At 43.3% G+C, this 17,191-nt stretch overlaps 1 protein-coding gene across 3 annotated transcripts in view; it reads left to right on the top strand.

Moving 5' to 3' along the window:
* The window catches only part of LOC144770671 (uncharacterized), a 204,644-nt gene that overhangs the window by 140,228 nt on the left and 47,225 nt on the right, over nt 1-17,191 (top strand). For all 3 annotated transcript variants that reach the window (XM_078655385.1, XM_078655387.1, XM_078655386.1), the window contains 2 exons: nt 6,284-6,316; nt 11,051-11,080. In XM_078655385.1, the coding sequence (XP_078511511.1) occupies nt 6,284-6,316; nt 11,051-11,080 (63 nt within the window). The remainder of the gene's footprint in view (nt 1-6,283; nt 6,317-11,050; nt 11,081-17,191) is intronic.

The raw sequence follows: 17,191 nt of genomic DNA, 5'->3' as shown, positions 1-17,191 counted from the left end.
GTAAGTAGGAGGCAGCTCCAAAATTAAGACCAGGGAAAACCTAGTCTTAAACAGGCGAAATGATGAGAAATGCTTTATTTCTCCTCGCTTTTGCTGTTTCCATGTGTGCTGCATTGTGCCGCACACATAGCAACAGCAAATTACCATTGATTATTTATGGCAGGAAGGTGTCCCTTCCTGCACATAAACAATCAAAAAAATAAATGACATTTTGCAACTTCTTTGTGTGCCGCCGTAACCAGCACACATAAAAGTAACAAAACGTCATTTAAATATTGTTTATATGCAGGAAGGGAGACTTCCTGTACATAAACAATCTTCCCCTCAACACAGACACCCTTGAACTGTGGTGCAAGGGTGCCTGGGTTGGCGCTAGGCTGCTAAGTTTAGCGCCAGCGCAGGGGGAAACGCAGGGCTGCACCATAGTGATGTAAATATGGTGTAGCCCTGTGTGTCTGAAGTGGTCGAGTGTGGCGTTAACCCAGGAAAGCTAATGCCGCACTCCGTCAGTTCATTGTAAATATGCCCCTTGGTTTTGATGAAAATGATACATGAGATGAGAGTTTTGGTAAGCAATCAGATGTGGTTGCAGAAGAGGCTGCAATTCTGTGTACAATCTCTATCCTTCAACACATTAATGTACGGTGTCAACCCTGGTACTGTATCTCTTTATAGTATTTATCCTTCAATGGTGTCTAAGATGTCTTTACTTCTTCAATATAAGGTCATTGTGTACTCCTACAGTATTTGTCTACAGTGTCTATCCTTCTACTGTATCTGTGTATGGTCTCTATTCTATAGTATCCATTTATAGTATCTATCCTTCGACATTATATATCATTTTAGATTATTGTTCTATACTCTCTATCCTTCTACAGTGTCTACCTAGAGAGTCTATCCTTTTAGAGTATCTGCCTACAGTCACTGTCTTTCAGCAGTATCTATGTACAGTGTGGTACAGTATCTATCTATAGTGTTTATACTCCAAATGTGTTGATTGTGTCTATCCTTCTACAGTATAGGCCTGGCCTTCTGCACTATCTCCATGTGGTGTATTTCATTATGCTTTTGTCTAAAGTGTCTATCATGTTACAGTATATGCCTACAGTGTCAATCCTTTTACAATATCTGTGTACGGTCTCCATTCTATAGTGTCTATATACAGTTTCTAGCCTTCAACAGCATATATAATGTTATGGTATTGCTCTATATTGTCTATCCTTCTACAGTATCAACCTAGGTAGTCTAATCTCTTTAGAGTATCTGCCTACGATCATTGTCTTTCAACAGTATCGATCGACCAGTGTTTTGTGGTATCTGTCTATAGTGGTTATCCTTCAACAATGTCAATCCTTCTCCATTATAGGCCTACGGTGTCTATCCTCTTACACTATCAGTCTATGGTGTATTTGTCTATAATGTCTATCCTTCTACAGTATCTGTCAACAGTGTCTATTCTTCTACAGTATCTGTGTATGGCCTGTATTCTGCAGTGTCAATCTTCAACAGTATATATATCATTGTATAGTGTTGTTCTACAGTGTCTATCCTTCTACAGTATCTACCTGGGGCTTCTATCCTTTAAGAGTATCACTTAAAATCACTGTCTTTCTATGTGTGTACAGTCTCTATTCTGTAGTATCTATCTATTAATGATGTCTATCCTTATACCATATCTCCATGGTCCCTATCTAATAGCACTATTTATGCTGTATTATTTTAACACTATCTGCTTACTGTGTCTATCTTATATATCTATATATGGTGTCTATCCTTTTACAGTAGTGGTTCTTAACCTTTTGACTTCTGTGAACCCCCTACTTAATCAGTGCTGAAACCCGGGGACCTCCAATGAACCACTATATGTCCAATTCTACATTTTTCTTTCTTATTAAAACACACTTAATTAATCTGTTAATATTGTTTCATTTTCTAACCAGTCGCGGATCCCTTGAGTAGGCTTTGCTGGCCCTCAGTGGTCTCCAGACCACAGGTTAAGAACTACAGTTCTACAGTATCCGTCTATAGCGTCTATCCTTTTACAGTATCTAGCTGTAGTATCTGTTTTTCCAAGGTATCTGTCTGATGCGTCTAACCTTTTACAGAATCTCTCTGGGGTATCTATCTTTCCACAGTTTCTGTATACTGCGTCTATATTTTTACAGTATCTGTCTGTGGTGTGTATCTTTCTACAGTATCTATCTACAAATTCTGCCTTGTAGGAATGCTAGTGGCACTTTGTAACGCTGCCGGGGGCTCCCATATCCTCCCTCCTTGCCAGCAAGTATTGCTGGCAACTACTGTGGTGCTACCTGTACTAAGGCTTGGAGTCCCCCAAAGAAAAACTATGTTCTACAGTATATCTGCCTAAAGTGTCTATCTTACAGTATCTATCTGTAGTGTCTAAGGGCCCGATTCACAGAACTAACTTAAGACAAAATCCTAAACTTACTACTTTTGGTATTCACAGAAGTTAGGACTCTGTCTTAAGACAGACTTAAGACAGACTTAAGACAGACTTAAAACAGAATCCTAACTTAAGTCTGTCTTAAATCTGTCTTAAGTCTGTCTTAAGACAAAATCCTAATTTCTGTGAATACCAAAAGTAGTAAGTTTAGGATTTTGTCTTAAGTTAGTTCTGTGATTCGGGCCCTAACTCTCTACAGTATCTGTCTACTGCATTTATCTTTTTACAATATCGATCTGTGGTGTCTATCCTTCTATAGTATCTCGCCAAATGCGGTTATCCGTTTACAGTATATTTCTCTCATGTTTATCTTTCCATAGTGTCGGTGGTGTCTATCATTCTACAGTCCATCTGCTAAGTGTCTATCTTACTGTACCTATCTGTGGTGTCTGTCTACTGCTTCTATTCTTTTACAGTATCTATCTGTGGTGTCTATTTTTCTACAGTATCTGTCTGCTGCGTAAATTCTTTTACAAGTATCTGTCTGTGGTGTCTCTCTTTCCGCAGTATCTGTATACTGCATGTATCTATCCTTGTACAATATCTATCTGTGCTGTCTTTCTTTCCACACTGTCTACTGTGTCTATTATTTTACAGTATCTAGCTGTGGTGTATCTCGTTCCACAGTATCTGTATAATGCATCTATCCATTTACAGTATCCATCAGTGGTCTATCCTTCTACAGTATCCGTTTACTACGTTTATCCTTTTACAGAAGTTATCTGTGGTGTCGATCCTTCTGCAGTATCTGTCTGCTGCGTTTATCCTCTACAGTATCTGTCTACTTTGTCTTTCCTTCTACAGTACTTGTCTACTGTGTCTTTCCTGTTACAGTATGTATCTGTGGTGTCTATCTTTCTAGAGTATCTACCTACAGAGCCTATCTTACAGTATCTATCTATGGTGTCCATCCTGCTACAGTATCTGTGTAGGAAAGTACCTCTTTTGACATGATTAGTTCCTTTTTACCAAGTTCCCAGTGCCAGATCTCCTTTCCCCAAAACAGTACGATGATTGGCACAACTTCTATTTCCCCTATAAGCCCAAGTAATTGGTACCTTTGGTACCCAGGGCATGGGGACAGAAGGAGGTCCCCTAGGAACCCTTCACCTGGATCGGGCGGTGCTGTGATCACAGGCCGCGTGTCCAGGTGCAGGACAAATTAAATAGTCGACATGGCACACAGTGCCAGGCCACCCCTGCACTGAATAACATATAAGTCAACCCCCCCTACTGTAGGACTTTATCCCTAAGGCAGGGTGCACTCTATCCTATGTGAGGGCCTATCAGCATCAGCAGGTGGGTCCCTACAATATCCAGTTCATTCTGGAAGTTGTAAGTCAATAGGGAAGCCGTAAAGAGTACACGGGCTGGATACTCATCATCACGAGTTTCCTAGCTCCATGATAGTTTCACTGATTTATAAGATGATTGGTACCAAATGTCTTGTCTTAGTAAATCCTTGCTGATGGCAGTATTGCATTTATTAATAAATTCACACAGGAGACCCTGCTAAAGGGTCCTCTAAAACCAAACAATGGTGTTGTCCCTGTCTAGTTTTAGACAGTCGGCGATCACCAGACATGTTTATGGACCCCTGGATAGAGAGCCAGAGCTCTCCAGATCCAGATACAAAGCCTATTCTGGGCAGAGGGGGTTGCACCTTCCTCCCTACTGGATCTGCCTTGGCAGAAGTGGGAACTTCAAAGGACATGCCACATTTGAATCCTGCCCCTAGCCCTCTGCTGTTAGAAGCAGATGCGACCCCCAGTACTGCTCCACTTTTGGTGGGAGGACTGGTGGGAAAATTAGGTAAAGTATGAGGTGGGTCTACCTTCACCCTGTACCATCCCTCAGGTGGGACAGACGAGGTAGACCCCACGTTTCACTATCCGTCATCTTGAGGATGAGGATAGTAGCCTATTAGGAGTCAGGGTACGCCCACTCACCATGTGGGGTGAGCATAAAAGGGTGTATGCATTCTACAGGTAGGATCCCATTGTCTACTACCTGGCCTCCCCCTGCTGAGCTGATCACCCCCACGTCAGAGCCCTAGCATCCCAGGAATGCCTATGCCATGACCATATACAAAGAAGGTATGAGCGGGCGCGAAGAATAGCCAGGGGAATGCAAGGCTCCCCCGTGACATCCAGGAGCATCGACTGACGTCCGGTCAATATCCCACCTCCTAGCAGTCAGAAGAGTCTCTGGAAACTCCAGGCTCCAGCAGACCAGAAGAAATTGAAGGCGATAGCAGCTGCGGGTGGCACTGAATCATTTGCAAGCGCCCTCCTTCTTGTGAGGTTTTCCATAGGGTGTTAATCTCGCTTGATACAGGGAAGGTGTGGATGAGGAAGGCCCTGCTCTTTTAATTTGAGTTTACTGTAACTTCTCGGTGCTCTTCTTCCTCCCTGAATTGGACACTGTGCTAGCGAGAAACGTACTGTACTGTAACTCGCCCTAAACTCCGTGCATGAGACAAGTTAAGGTGCTCCTGTCAGGCACTTGAAGCCCAAATGAAAACAGGGCTTGACTAAAACGCACAGAGCAGGCTCCATCGCTGCACAAGGCGAACTTGCTGACGCCGCTTAAAAAACACACTTCCAAATGACTGTTGCCCATGCATCTATCGTCGCATAAATTACACTGCATGTTCCTTCTTGCTAGATGCTTCGGGTCACAAAACATGAAAAGGAATTTGCAATGGTGGAAGCGAAAAATGATGCAGCATATACACAGCACAAACCTTCATTTACTGTAGCAGTGTACACTATGTAAGAGGCAACAAAATGTTGGTTCCTTGAAGTTTTTTCTCCAAAAAACGTTTTATTGCAATTTAAACATAAGGAAAGACGGAGGCGGCATGAAAGTCCACAACAGATTGGATCACAGCTGCCCAGCATAGCATCACCGGCTCCGTCATCCCAAAAGGTGCGTGCTTATCCACCACGCATGAAGTGATGGGCACAAAAAAGAAGTACCTTCATTGTGAGTAGCCAGCAGATTGGCTATGTTTACCTTGCAAGCCGCTGGGTGATGTTACCAAGGCCCTTGTCGCTGCTGGAAGTAAATACAATGGGCTACAATTCAACTCTACACATTTCCACTCCACACCACATAATTCAACAACAAACCACATATTTCAACTCAAAAATACAACTACATAGCATACCACATACATCTGAATCACACCACAGAAATCCACATCCTGCCACAAAACTCAACAGCACTCCACACAATTAAACTCCACAACATAACATTCCACAATACAAAATGCCATTCTGCTTAATTACACTCTATGACACACAATCCCACTCAACATAATTCCAGAACACTCAATACCACATAATTACTTTCCACATATTTTCACTGCACACCATGCCACATAATCCCACTACACAAATCCACTCCGCACCACGCAACTTCACAGCTAACAATTCAATACAACCCACATAATTCAACTCCACACCACATACATCCACTCCACTCCACTCCAATCCTAAACACATAGGTAAAAGACATTGTCATTTACAACGCCAGTACCTCGAACTCTCACAAATGCGAGACCAATTTGGATTGCAAATGCTTGTCTTTCTCTGTCTTCAACCCATTCTCTCTCTTTGACTTTCCCCACAAGATTTCTCTTCTCCTCTCTTCAATTTGTTTATATTGGGATCCTGGGGGTTTGCTGTTTACCTTTCCTTAAATGTTTGTGTAATCTGACCTGAATCTACCCTGATACTGAAGTTCCTATTTTATTCTGCACAAATTAACATAAAAATATATTTTTCATTCAATGTCCAAATGATTGAATAGATGGAAAAGAAGATCAAGGAAACAAGTTAAAGGGTAAGTGGGCTTAGAGAAACGTTTTGTTTTCCTTGTACCTTTGACTATTTTAAAACCTTTCAGTGCATTCTTGCGATTATGGATTTTTTAGTAAGACTTTTCATATGAGCCTGTTGTTCCAAATGATCACATTTTAATTTTGCTTGTCAAATTTTGTGAAGTTTGCATTTTGCAAAATGGCTCCTTTTGCCCGTTTATGTTTCGCCAGTGTGGAATTTCTTCTAAGTATAGCGAAATGATTTACACGTAGACACACCAGAACAAAGCTGTCTGTAAAGTATATCTCTGCAGAGACATTATGTAGTGGTAAACAAAGACACATGCATCATAAATTGCGGCAAAAGTCACAATTTTCGTACAAAATATAGCGAAGCGAAACACTGCAATCTATGAAAAATGTTGAAGCTTTCCACAGAACTTTGTATTAGTTCACAAAATATTATTATTAACCATGCATTCTCATTTTTGTAATGAGTGTGAACCAATGTATGAAGGAACACATGAAGAAACAAGTAAATGATCTTTTGGGTGATTGAATGGGAGAAGATCATGGTCTTATCGAATCTACTAAAGAAAAGGTGGTGGCTTAGTGTGTTACTAATCTTGGAGCTAAGAGTGTGAGAAGAAGATTCAAATTAATAGAGAATCATGTCCATACTGGGGTAGTGGTAGGTCCTATGTGTTGTTGTGGGGGTACCCTGGCAGAAAGTGTGTGTGTGTTAGGAGTGAAGTGCAAGCAATATGTACAAATTAGTGCCATTTGTATAGTGCCTCATGCCCCCGACGAGGCACCATACCACATTTGCAAATGGGTAATGTTGAGTGGATGATCATGGAGGCCTATTGCATTCAATGTGGGAAGTGTTTTGATGTTGTGTTTGAGTAACCAAAGTGCTGCTCTTAGTGTCACATCGCTTAATAGTCCGGAGGTTGGAAGGAGTATGAGAGATAGAACACATGCAACTTACCTTAATCAGATGCTAGGAGGTCTTATGCAGGTTCCTCATAAAATGATTGGGTGCCAGTAGAGCTATCTTCCCCCATCATGCTCAGTCATGGTCCCCATGATTTTGTGGGGGACAGAAGTGAGTTCTGCAGGGATAGACTGTGCAAATGTCATCCAGGATGTAAGCCTTTATTATAAAAAGAGACTTAACACTCTTTTACAGAGTTCCGTCAGGAGTCTGGTGAGGGACAATAGCAGGGCCTGCATGGCTGCACTATGTTCAAGGTATTCAAGAAACACACAGTTATTGAGTAAAGAGGTTTTTTGGGCTTTATGTATCCAGAAGAAGGATTGAAGATCTCGCTGTACAATTGTTGCCTGTTCTCTTAACAAAGAGTGGGTATATTTAGGAGGGTTGACGATGTCTTTCTGAAGTTCTAGGCTTCTCATGTGTCTCCTTGTTTGAGGGTTGGGATTGATTACGCTAAATTGTATCCTTATCTTCCCTACTGAATCCAATACTGATGGTCTTTTATTTGCCTGCTAAAAGTGGAAGAGGGGAGCAAAACAATTCAAGATTATACTTACAAATTAGTCATGCTTTAAAGGACCACAGACTCTGGACTCCGTTGGATACATTTATTATAAAGCCAAAAATAATTGAATATAAACATACCTTAATATCCGAGAATATAGGTACATAAAAATCAACACAGAGCCGAGTTTACAAATATAATTAATTCAGCACAAAAGACACAATGTGATGAACTCCAGAATCAAAATGCAACCCAGAATAGAATCTGAGTCCAATTCTCTTTTCATTGAGAGGAACACGAAAGATATCTTTCCCTACACTGTTCTAAAGGAGGGTCCTGCCTATTTCCCTTGTCTCATACCCCCAAGGTGTCAGCACATGCTGACTTCCTAAGAAGTACTCACGTCAAAATGGGTCTGATAGCTTAAGGCTATGGAGCTCGCTCTAAGATGCTCCTTCTTCTCCGAATAAGCAAAAGTCTCTTGAATCTGTCCCTGCGCATCATACAAACAGACCAAGTTCATCCCACAATACGTCACATAATGAACTTCTGCATTGTAACATTTGTAAATTTCCACAGGATCCTTAGGGGCATATTAGCAAGGAATAGCGATATTTTTTTTTTGTCGCTGACTATCGCTGGATATGTTAGCGGAGAAAACATGCTATTAGCAACGTTTTTCTCCATTGTGCTAAAATATCCAGCGATAGCAGCGAAATGCGTGAATATCGCTGGAAATACAGCGATATTCACACATTAACACCAATGGGGACTTAACCTGAAACTCCATCTCCCATTGGATAAACAGGTAAGTCATGTTTTCAGGAGGCGTTAGATTATAGCGATAATCGTGCTTAGCACGATTTTTTTATCGCTTTGCCTGCCTTGCTAATAGGCGATAGCTGTGTTAGCAACTGCTTTCAGTTGCTAACAGTTTGGGTACGCCCACTTTGCATGTCATTAGCTGACATACAAAGCGGGACCCAAACCGGTCGCTATCGCCTAAAAGATGTTGCTAACTGCTGTTAGCGACAGCTTGCTGATAGGGCGATAAAAATATCCCCACTTTAGCGCCAAAAAGTGCTGCTAAAGCAGCGATATGGCCCTTAGTTTGTTCAGCTCCTCTCCAGTGGCCTTGGATCTCACATAGGCCAGACACGAAAGGCGTCCTCCCTTTTCGCTTTCCAGTCTTCTTCAAAGACATTCTGGGTATCTGCTTAATCTAGGAATAATGAGGTCGAAATCCTGCACCTGCAGTAGGATGAGAACATACTATCTTCTAATACAAAAGGATTCATTTAATTAATTCTTGAGCAACCACTGAGAAACGAAACTCAAAACAACCCGCAGGTTGGGACTACAATGCAGGCAACCTAAACTACACACAGTTACATTGTACGAGTATAATTTCATTCTGCACATTATACATACAGGAATAATAAACTTTTTTAATACATACAAAGTCCTATGCAAATTTGCATTCTACATTACAAACGCTCCTGTGACTTGAACAAATGCCTTGTATTAATCATGTAACACTGCAAACGACAAAAATATATGTAAGTGCATTTGAACCATGAGTATAATGCACCCATACAATTTAGAGTGCTGTAAGCGCTCTATCGGGATGAACTACAGGTCTACATATCGATCCTGGGGGACAGAAAAACAGTCCTCAGTTTGTACTGGTCGCTACTTGTAGTCAGGATAAATGCCCTATCAGAACAACCAGGAGAATAATGCATTTGTCCATGGCATGCACTTACTGCAGTCAGCCATGATAAAGCCCTCCGCAGTGACGTCATCTGAAGTTTCCAAGTGTCATTAATGTTCACAGTCCATATAGTGCAGCTGCTTTTTCGGTCTGATCTTTCAAGATTATAGACTTTAGTGAAACACACAGAAAGGTTCCACAGTACTCATAACCTTCAATTTCTACCCTGGCAAGCACTGGCATCCACCAAGTAAATAACAGACTGTGCGGAGGCTCATGTATTAGAAAAGAAGCTGAAACTGCAGCTCAGATTGGGGTAAATTGACACAGCTATGGAGAAATCCGGCACTACCATTGCCAGATGGCAAGTCAGAGAATCTTTTTTCTGTCCTGATGATGACCCAAGGACTTCTTTAGCCACCTATAGTTGAAACGGCAACTGATTTTAGTCGGAGAGTGTGTTAGTCAAATACATTTGAGGGGATTAAGACATCAGAATTATCAGAAGCATTGAATTTCTTTTTTTAACATACTGATTAGTTATGTGTTTATCCCATTTTTCATTATATCAACAGTAGTGTTAATGACAGATTTTGGGGAATAGCCTTGCAAACAGTAAAAGAATGACAGATGAACTACCACGGTTCTGATAAAATTGCTAAATATGTTACTAGCGACTTAAAAAATGGTTTACAGGCCATTGCCACTGATATAACAATAGGGCGTAAATTATCCAATTAGCAGGTTGAACAATAGGAAATTGACTGTACCTTGCTGGTGATACACAGATCATGGGAAAACTCTTTATTTTCCCCACTCTTGAGCTGCAGAATTGTATTGTGCAATATTTGACTCTGTATACATGTAAAATCTCATCTAGTGGTCTTAAGCAAAGCTTGTGAAGATGGCAGCCTAGAGCAGAAGGGGGTGTTGAAGTGTAGACTAGAGGTTCATTAGAATAGGAGAGATGTGACTTCACTGGAGAATGCTTTGAGGGTAGTAGGTTAGTATCACACAACGTATGCATGTATGTATGTTTGCAGATTTATACAGAGCAATGTGACCTAGAAGGTAACAGAGTGTGCGCAGGAGTCAGGGAATGTAGTAAATTTATGGAAGAAGATTTCCAATGAGTGAGGAAGGCATGTTTCAGAAGATGGGGGTAACAGGAATGGGTGTGAGTAAACGAGCAGAAGACGAAAGTAAATGGGAGACGAGGTTTTGTGGTGCTCAGGACTAAGACAGTTTTGGAAACTAATGTGAGATTTGCCACATGTAAACTCCTACCGTTAGTTTATATAGAACAGGAAAAGGTTCGTACATATTCTGCTGGCGTGACAATCATCCATTAAAGTGCATTAGAAGTGCAATGTGGGCCACATGTGTGTGAGCTGCAGGTCAAGATATATGTGCATTGGTGGAAGGAAGTGTACTTGTACTACTGGTATATGAGCAAGTGGACTCACTCAGAATGTAGTATCCTGTTCTTCTTGAAGTTCACCAACTTATTCTGCCTCTTTTCTACCCTTCCTTTCTAGCTGACATGGAGAATGAACACAGAATGAAAGGTGAGAAACCAACTGTATATGGAAGGGAAAAGACCACTGGGTAGCTTAATAGGAGGTTTTCAAACTTCTGCTGAGGGCCAAACTCAAGAAGGACGGTCAAGCAGACTAAAGATTCTGGTGCCAAGACTACCAACAAAATGATGCCTAGTGAGGTGCATTATGGGAAGATATTCAATTTGAAATGATGAAAGGGTTATTTGCGACATATGGCAACATGAGGAGGAGTGTGGCCCAATGGTTAGAGCAGCAGACCATGATGCAGAGTCCTGGCCAGGGACCAGGGTTCGATTCCCGCCTCAGCGGGGTCTTGGGCTCAATTTCCTCTGACCTGTTAATTCTCGCCTCGGTGCCTATTCTAATCACGGGCCCCACGCTGCAACTCTGGGCAATAGCTTGCTTAGCCTCCACACCGGCCCCAACAGCGCTAAGGATGCCTGGCTTCACCCTGGGAGTGCCCAGGAGTGGACACTTCACTGGGAAAGCCAGAAGGGGTTCCACAGCGGTATGAGTATCAGCGCCAGAAAGCCGAATAGGCGACACCACAAGGTGACCGTCTGGTAACAGTGTGCTCTATAAGTACCATGACATTTACATTTACATTACATTTACATCGTACACTGAATTCTCTCTAAAGGAGGGTGGTGTGTTACCATAACACAAACATCAGAAACAACCAACGCTAGTAACACAAAAATAGATTCTATGGGAGATCACATGGGGAACCTTTTGTATTTATTCAAGGAGACCATCGTGAGACTCTGTTTGCCTACCCGAGTCCCGCTGTCACGACTGGCCGCACCCGCTTCGCGGGTGCCGCTGCGCGGGTTGAGACGCCGCCGGGAGAACCTACCCTGTGCTAAGGAGTGTGCTGGGGCGGAGAGGCTTCGTATCATCACAGGTGTGCTGCGCTGCAGGGACTCGTTCTCCCAGGAGTCCCTGCCTGACCTCTTCCAGCTGGGTCGCGCCCCCTGTTAGCCCCACCCCCTGGACGACACACCTTGTTTAAAAACGACCTTCCTCCCTGGAGCAAGTGGGAACCTTTTGTATTTATTCAAGGAGACCATCGTGAGACTTTGTTTGCCTACCCGAGTCCCGCTGTCACGACTGGCCGCACCCGCTTCGCGGGTGCCGCTGCGCGGGTTGAGACGCCGCCGGGAGAACCTACCCTGTGCTAAGGAGTGTGCTGGGGCGGAGAGGCTTCGTATCATCACAGGTGTGCTGCGCTGCAGGGACTCGCTCTCCCAGGAGTCCCTGCCTGACCTCTTCCAGCTGGGTCACGCCCCCTGTTAGCCCCACCCCCTGGTCGCCTGGTCACCTCAGAATTCTAATATAACTGCGCCAGTCGCTCGCTGCGCGGGAGCGCCGGGCTAAGCCCGGGCAAAGGGTGGGCCCTCTGTTGCCCTCAGAGGCCTAAAGAGCCTGGGCTGGGCCACTCACCCTGCTTCAATCGTATCAACTTACCCACACATGGACATCTGAACTGTAAGCACCGACGCTATAATTCGAATTCCTTCCCACTTAGACACATAGGGAGTGTGTATATATGCTTAGTATTTGTTTCTGTTGGTGGGATCTGATAATACTGTAACTCAAGCATTAACTGGAGTTGATATGGAGTGCCGAGAGACCAGAAGTATGACTGCAGGGGTTAAAAAGTTGACCGGCACCCTAGATGATTTTATAGTTCGTACCAACTCACTAATTGATGAGGGGATAGTCTTAATGGGCAGAAGGGTGTCACAAGATTTGGCATCGGCCAAAAGATCTTCATTAGGCCATATTGCCCAGACACGAACACCTGACACCTCAGTATGCATTACCATGCCAGCTAGGTCCAGTCCCCAACAATGCCCTGGTGTACCCCCTGACGTTAATTCTTTGTTAGAGGGCACATTGGGAAACGACTCTGTAGCTTTGCATGTGAACATCCAATCCATCACTACCGCTATTGACCAGAGGGGGCAGATAGAGGGGGCGATCCCCAAAAATAGGTCTACCAAGTCGATTGTCAATAAAACTAGGAAAGTAGAAACCATCTCTAACCAGATGACAGTTGACAAAGAGATTGTAGCTGTTAGTGGGGATTCGGCCGTAAGAGTCGAAGATCCAGGGGACGTCCGGATGGTAGCTGGTGGCCTATCATTGAGTTTACTTGATGATACGCTCGCAGATGACAGTTTGGATGATATCCTGGAAGTAAGTGGGGAAGATGACAACCCGGGGGATACTCGTAGGGAAGAAAGAGAGGCAAACCTGATGAGCAACAATGTCATTGAAATCTTGAAAACTCTACTTGCACCCCTTGAGGCAAGGCTCCGGGGCATTGAACTTGTGTTGAAAAATATCCATATGGATATAAGTGCCCCTAGCCCCGCCAAGAATAACATGGCCCCCAGTGCAACAACTAAAGCCCGTAAACAACCTCTGGCTAATGACAATGTAGCCACGGGTAAAAAAATCGTACCAAAGAACCCGACCAGGACCTCAAACTTGGCAGGATCAAATGTTAAGACAACTGAATTAAATAAAACTCCTATTCCTGTTAAGGTCAAGCCTACTAGCCAGGTCAAATTTAAAGACCAGATACCACAGACCCCACTGACCCCAAATTTGGACTCAGCCCCACTTGAAAAGGCTGAGCCCCGAAGAAATATTCACCTTCCTCCAGATGCTGGCCCCTATGTTGTGGTTCTGACTGGGGTAACAGAACTAACACAACCCTACGTGGAACCTTTTCAAGCACTAAAGAATAAGGTATGCCACTGGCTATCAAATAACCATCCCCTACCAGTGAATACCCCCAGTAACATTTTAATGGTGGAAAGAACCCCCTGGGTGGGTGGAAACAAGAAAAGTTTACAAGGGGATTGCATAGTGGTAACCTTTGAAAACCCGCAGGTGGTGCAACATATCTGCAGTAGGACCCCTCGCTATCAAGCAAGTACAGTCACTGCTAGGCCACTCTCTTATTTCTATCTGCCAATTGAGCAGACGGACAAAAGATGGAGTTGGTTGAGAGCTCCAAATGACCAAAAGGGAAGGAGGAGGTCTAACTTCCCATGGAATGCTAATGCCCATACATGGGGTGGTGGAGGTGATGAAAGCTGGAGCATGGTTTACGGAAGAGGTGGTAGTTCCACACATGGGGGATTCGGGGCAGGGTCCTTTAATGGCCATTTTAACAGTTACCCCCAGTCTGTTAACTGCCAAGAACCATACTTTAATATCCCCATGGCCAACCGTTACGACTGCTTGTCTAACCTAGGCTGGGTAGATTGACAAACACAGGGCCTATTGGTAAATGAGTTGGAAAACATCCCCCAAACCCCACCACAGCAGGTAAAAATCACCCAGACTTTTCAGGAGTTGAATACAGACATGGGCCTACCAGCCTTAGTTACTGACCCATGTAATGGCGGTGGTGAACAAGAACCCATAATTGAAAACAAAAAAAGTAAGAGGAAAGGGGGAGTTATCCGTGGCCACGTGGAATATTGCCGGTGTTGGGAATAAAGTTGATGATCCCATTTGAAGGGATTTCCTAAGTACTATGGACATTATTGGCATGCAGGAAACCTGGGACACAAAAAATTTCTTGACTATAGATGGTTTCACCACTTTCTATCTCCCAGCCGTCTCGTCTACTCGGGGACGGGCGCGGGGTGGTTTGGTGACGCTGATCTCTGCCAAAATCCCTGGTACGTACAAAGAAATAGCCACTGGCTGCCCCTATTGTCTTGCAGTACAAATAACACGTAAGGGTTACCACAATGTTCTTGTGGTAAATTTTTATAATTCCTTTGACAGGGCTCAACCTACGAGCAACTTAATGATGCTAAACTCTTTCTTTCTAAGATTTAAAGAGTCACTTGAGGTTGAATGCACTATTTTATTGTTGGGGGACTTTAATTTCCACCAAACGTTTTTTTGGGTCCCCCTGATCAAGTTGACATTCACTTCGAGCATACAGACCAGGGTGTTTTACTGGAAACCATGTTGGCCGAATATGGGCTGATGTTACCAAGCAGGGGAGGTGAAGATATTCCCACATTTAAAGGACAAGGCAGCGGGTCAACAATAGATTTTATTTTTTTAAGTAGTACCTGTGGCAGTCATATTGTCAGTTATTCCGTAGTGAGGTCTCATTTCAGTGACCATAATCAAGTCCTGTTAAGGATAAGAGATGTTATTATAATAACCAAGAGTAGGCCGAATATGGTGAACAAATGCGATATTAAGTCAACTGACCAAGCCCGTAGAATTAAGTGGTGCAAGATAGTCCCAAAGGAGTTTTTCTCAAATCTCTGTAATGGTAGCCGGGAGGAACTGGACCTCTGTATGAATGTAGATGCTGGGGACAAAGAAGTAGTGGAGGCGTATCAAAAAGTCTGTCATGAAATTGCCTCCAACTTGACACGACATGGCAAAGGTAAAATCAATGGGAGGGCAGGCTGGTTTGATGAAAATTGTTTAATGGCAAATAAAAAATTAAAATCGGCCCTTAAAAGCAAACGAGTGGACAGACTGCTTGTAGCCACCCTCAGGAAAGATTATAAGGTAGCCGTTGAAAGGAGGCGACGTGAGATTAGAGAGGACGCCTGGGCAGAGTTAACGTCAATTGACGTGTTGAAAAATAGCGCCAAGTTCTGGGCAGTGGTAAACCAATCTTATTTTGCTGACTCTTGTAACAACGAACTGGACTGTGGAATACAGGAAGATAAATGGCTGCTGCATTTTAAGTCAGTTTATGAGGATGAGAATTCTGGGGCTGAGGCGTCGACCACCTTCATCAGGCTCCCCTATATCTTAGTAGTAAACGAAGGGGAGGTGGCCGTGCAATTGGTAAAATGACTAGTAATAAGGCTCCAGGGCAGGATGGTGTCCCCTCCGACCTTTTTAATGCTAACATAGCATTTTGGTCCAAAATCTTAACGAATTTTTTTAATAGAATTTCCAGTATAGGCATTCCGGAGACATGGTTCCAGTCGGTGATTGTCCCTATTTATAAAAAAGGTGATAGAGGTGACCCGGGTAATTACCGCCCAATTTCTCTTATTGATTCAGCGCTAAAGGTCCTAGGGAGAGTGGTCTTATGCAAACTAAATGATTGGCTTGAAGAAACTGATACTCTTTCCGCCCTACAGTATGGCTTTAGAAAAGGGCGAAGCACAATAGACCAAACCCTCAATTTGCAACTGCTCATAGGGAAGTATACAATAGCGAAGCAAGGAGACCTATACATTGCATTTATGGACCTATCCTCGGCGTTTGATCGAGTAAACAGGTCCAAGTTATGGGGTTTGCTCTTAAGGATTGGCATTGACCCCGATATTGTGTACTTCCTGGCAGACCTCCATAGGGACCTTACAGCCTCTGTGAGGTATGATCGAAAAGGTAACAGTACGGGGAAGATTAGCATCTCCAATGGTGTAAGGCAAGGATGCATTTTCGCCCCGTTGATTTTTACGCTATATATTAACGATCTAGGAAGTGTTTTAGAACTATCATGTAAAGATATACCTAGGGGTGGGAAGTTTCTATTACCGGCATTATTATATGCGGATGATGCCGCCCTCTTAGCCCGCACTGCAGTGGGTCTCCAGTGCCTACTAAACTCGTTTTATGTTTTTATGTCATCTCTTGATCTAAGAGTCAATTATGGTAAATCTCATGTAATGGTTGTGGGGCAGAAAGGTATGGCCCAGAAAAATGTTAAGGCGTTGCATTGCAATGGGCATAAATTGACAAGAGTGTCGAGATTTCCCTATTTGGGGGTTGTTTTTGATGACCGTTCAACTTGGCACCCCCAACTGTTGGAGAAAAAGAATGCCTTTGCTTGTTCTATCTCGGCAGTCCTGGGTTTTTCCCGCAAATTAGGGGTGAAACCCTTGGAGGCGGTACTGAAGGTTTATACTGCAAAATGCATTGCTATTGCAATGTATGGTGCAGACTTGTGGGGCTTCAGATCCGTTAAGATGCTTCAGGTAGCGGAGGACAATTTTCTCAAAACAATTCTTTCCCTACCAAGATCTACGGCCGGTTTTATTGTACATCAGGAATGTGGCATAGATTACTTGGAGGATCGAATCGCTATGGCCCCACTACTGAAGT

The sequence above is a fragment of the Lissotriton helveticus genome, chromosome 7 (genome assembly GCF_964261635.1).
Source record: "Lissotriton helveticus chromosome 7, aLisHel1.1, whole genome shotgun sequence".
Lineage (NCBI taxonomy): Eukaryota > Metazoa > Chordata > Amphibia > Caudata > Salamandridae > Lissotriton > Lissotriton helveticus.
Note: the sequence above shows the minus strand (reverse complement) of the source record. Positions and strands in the feature narration are given on the sequence as shown.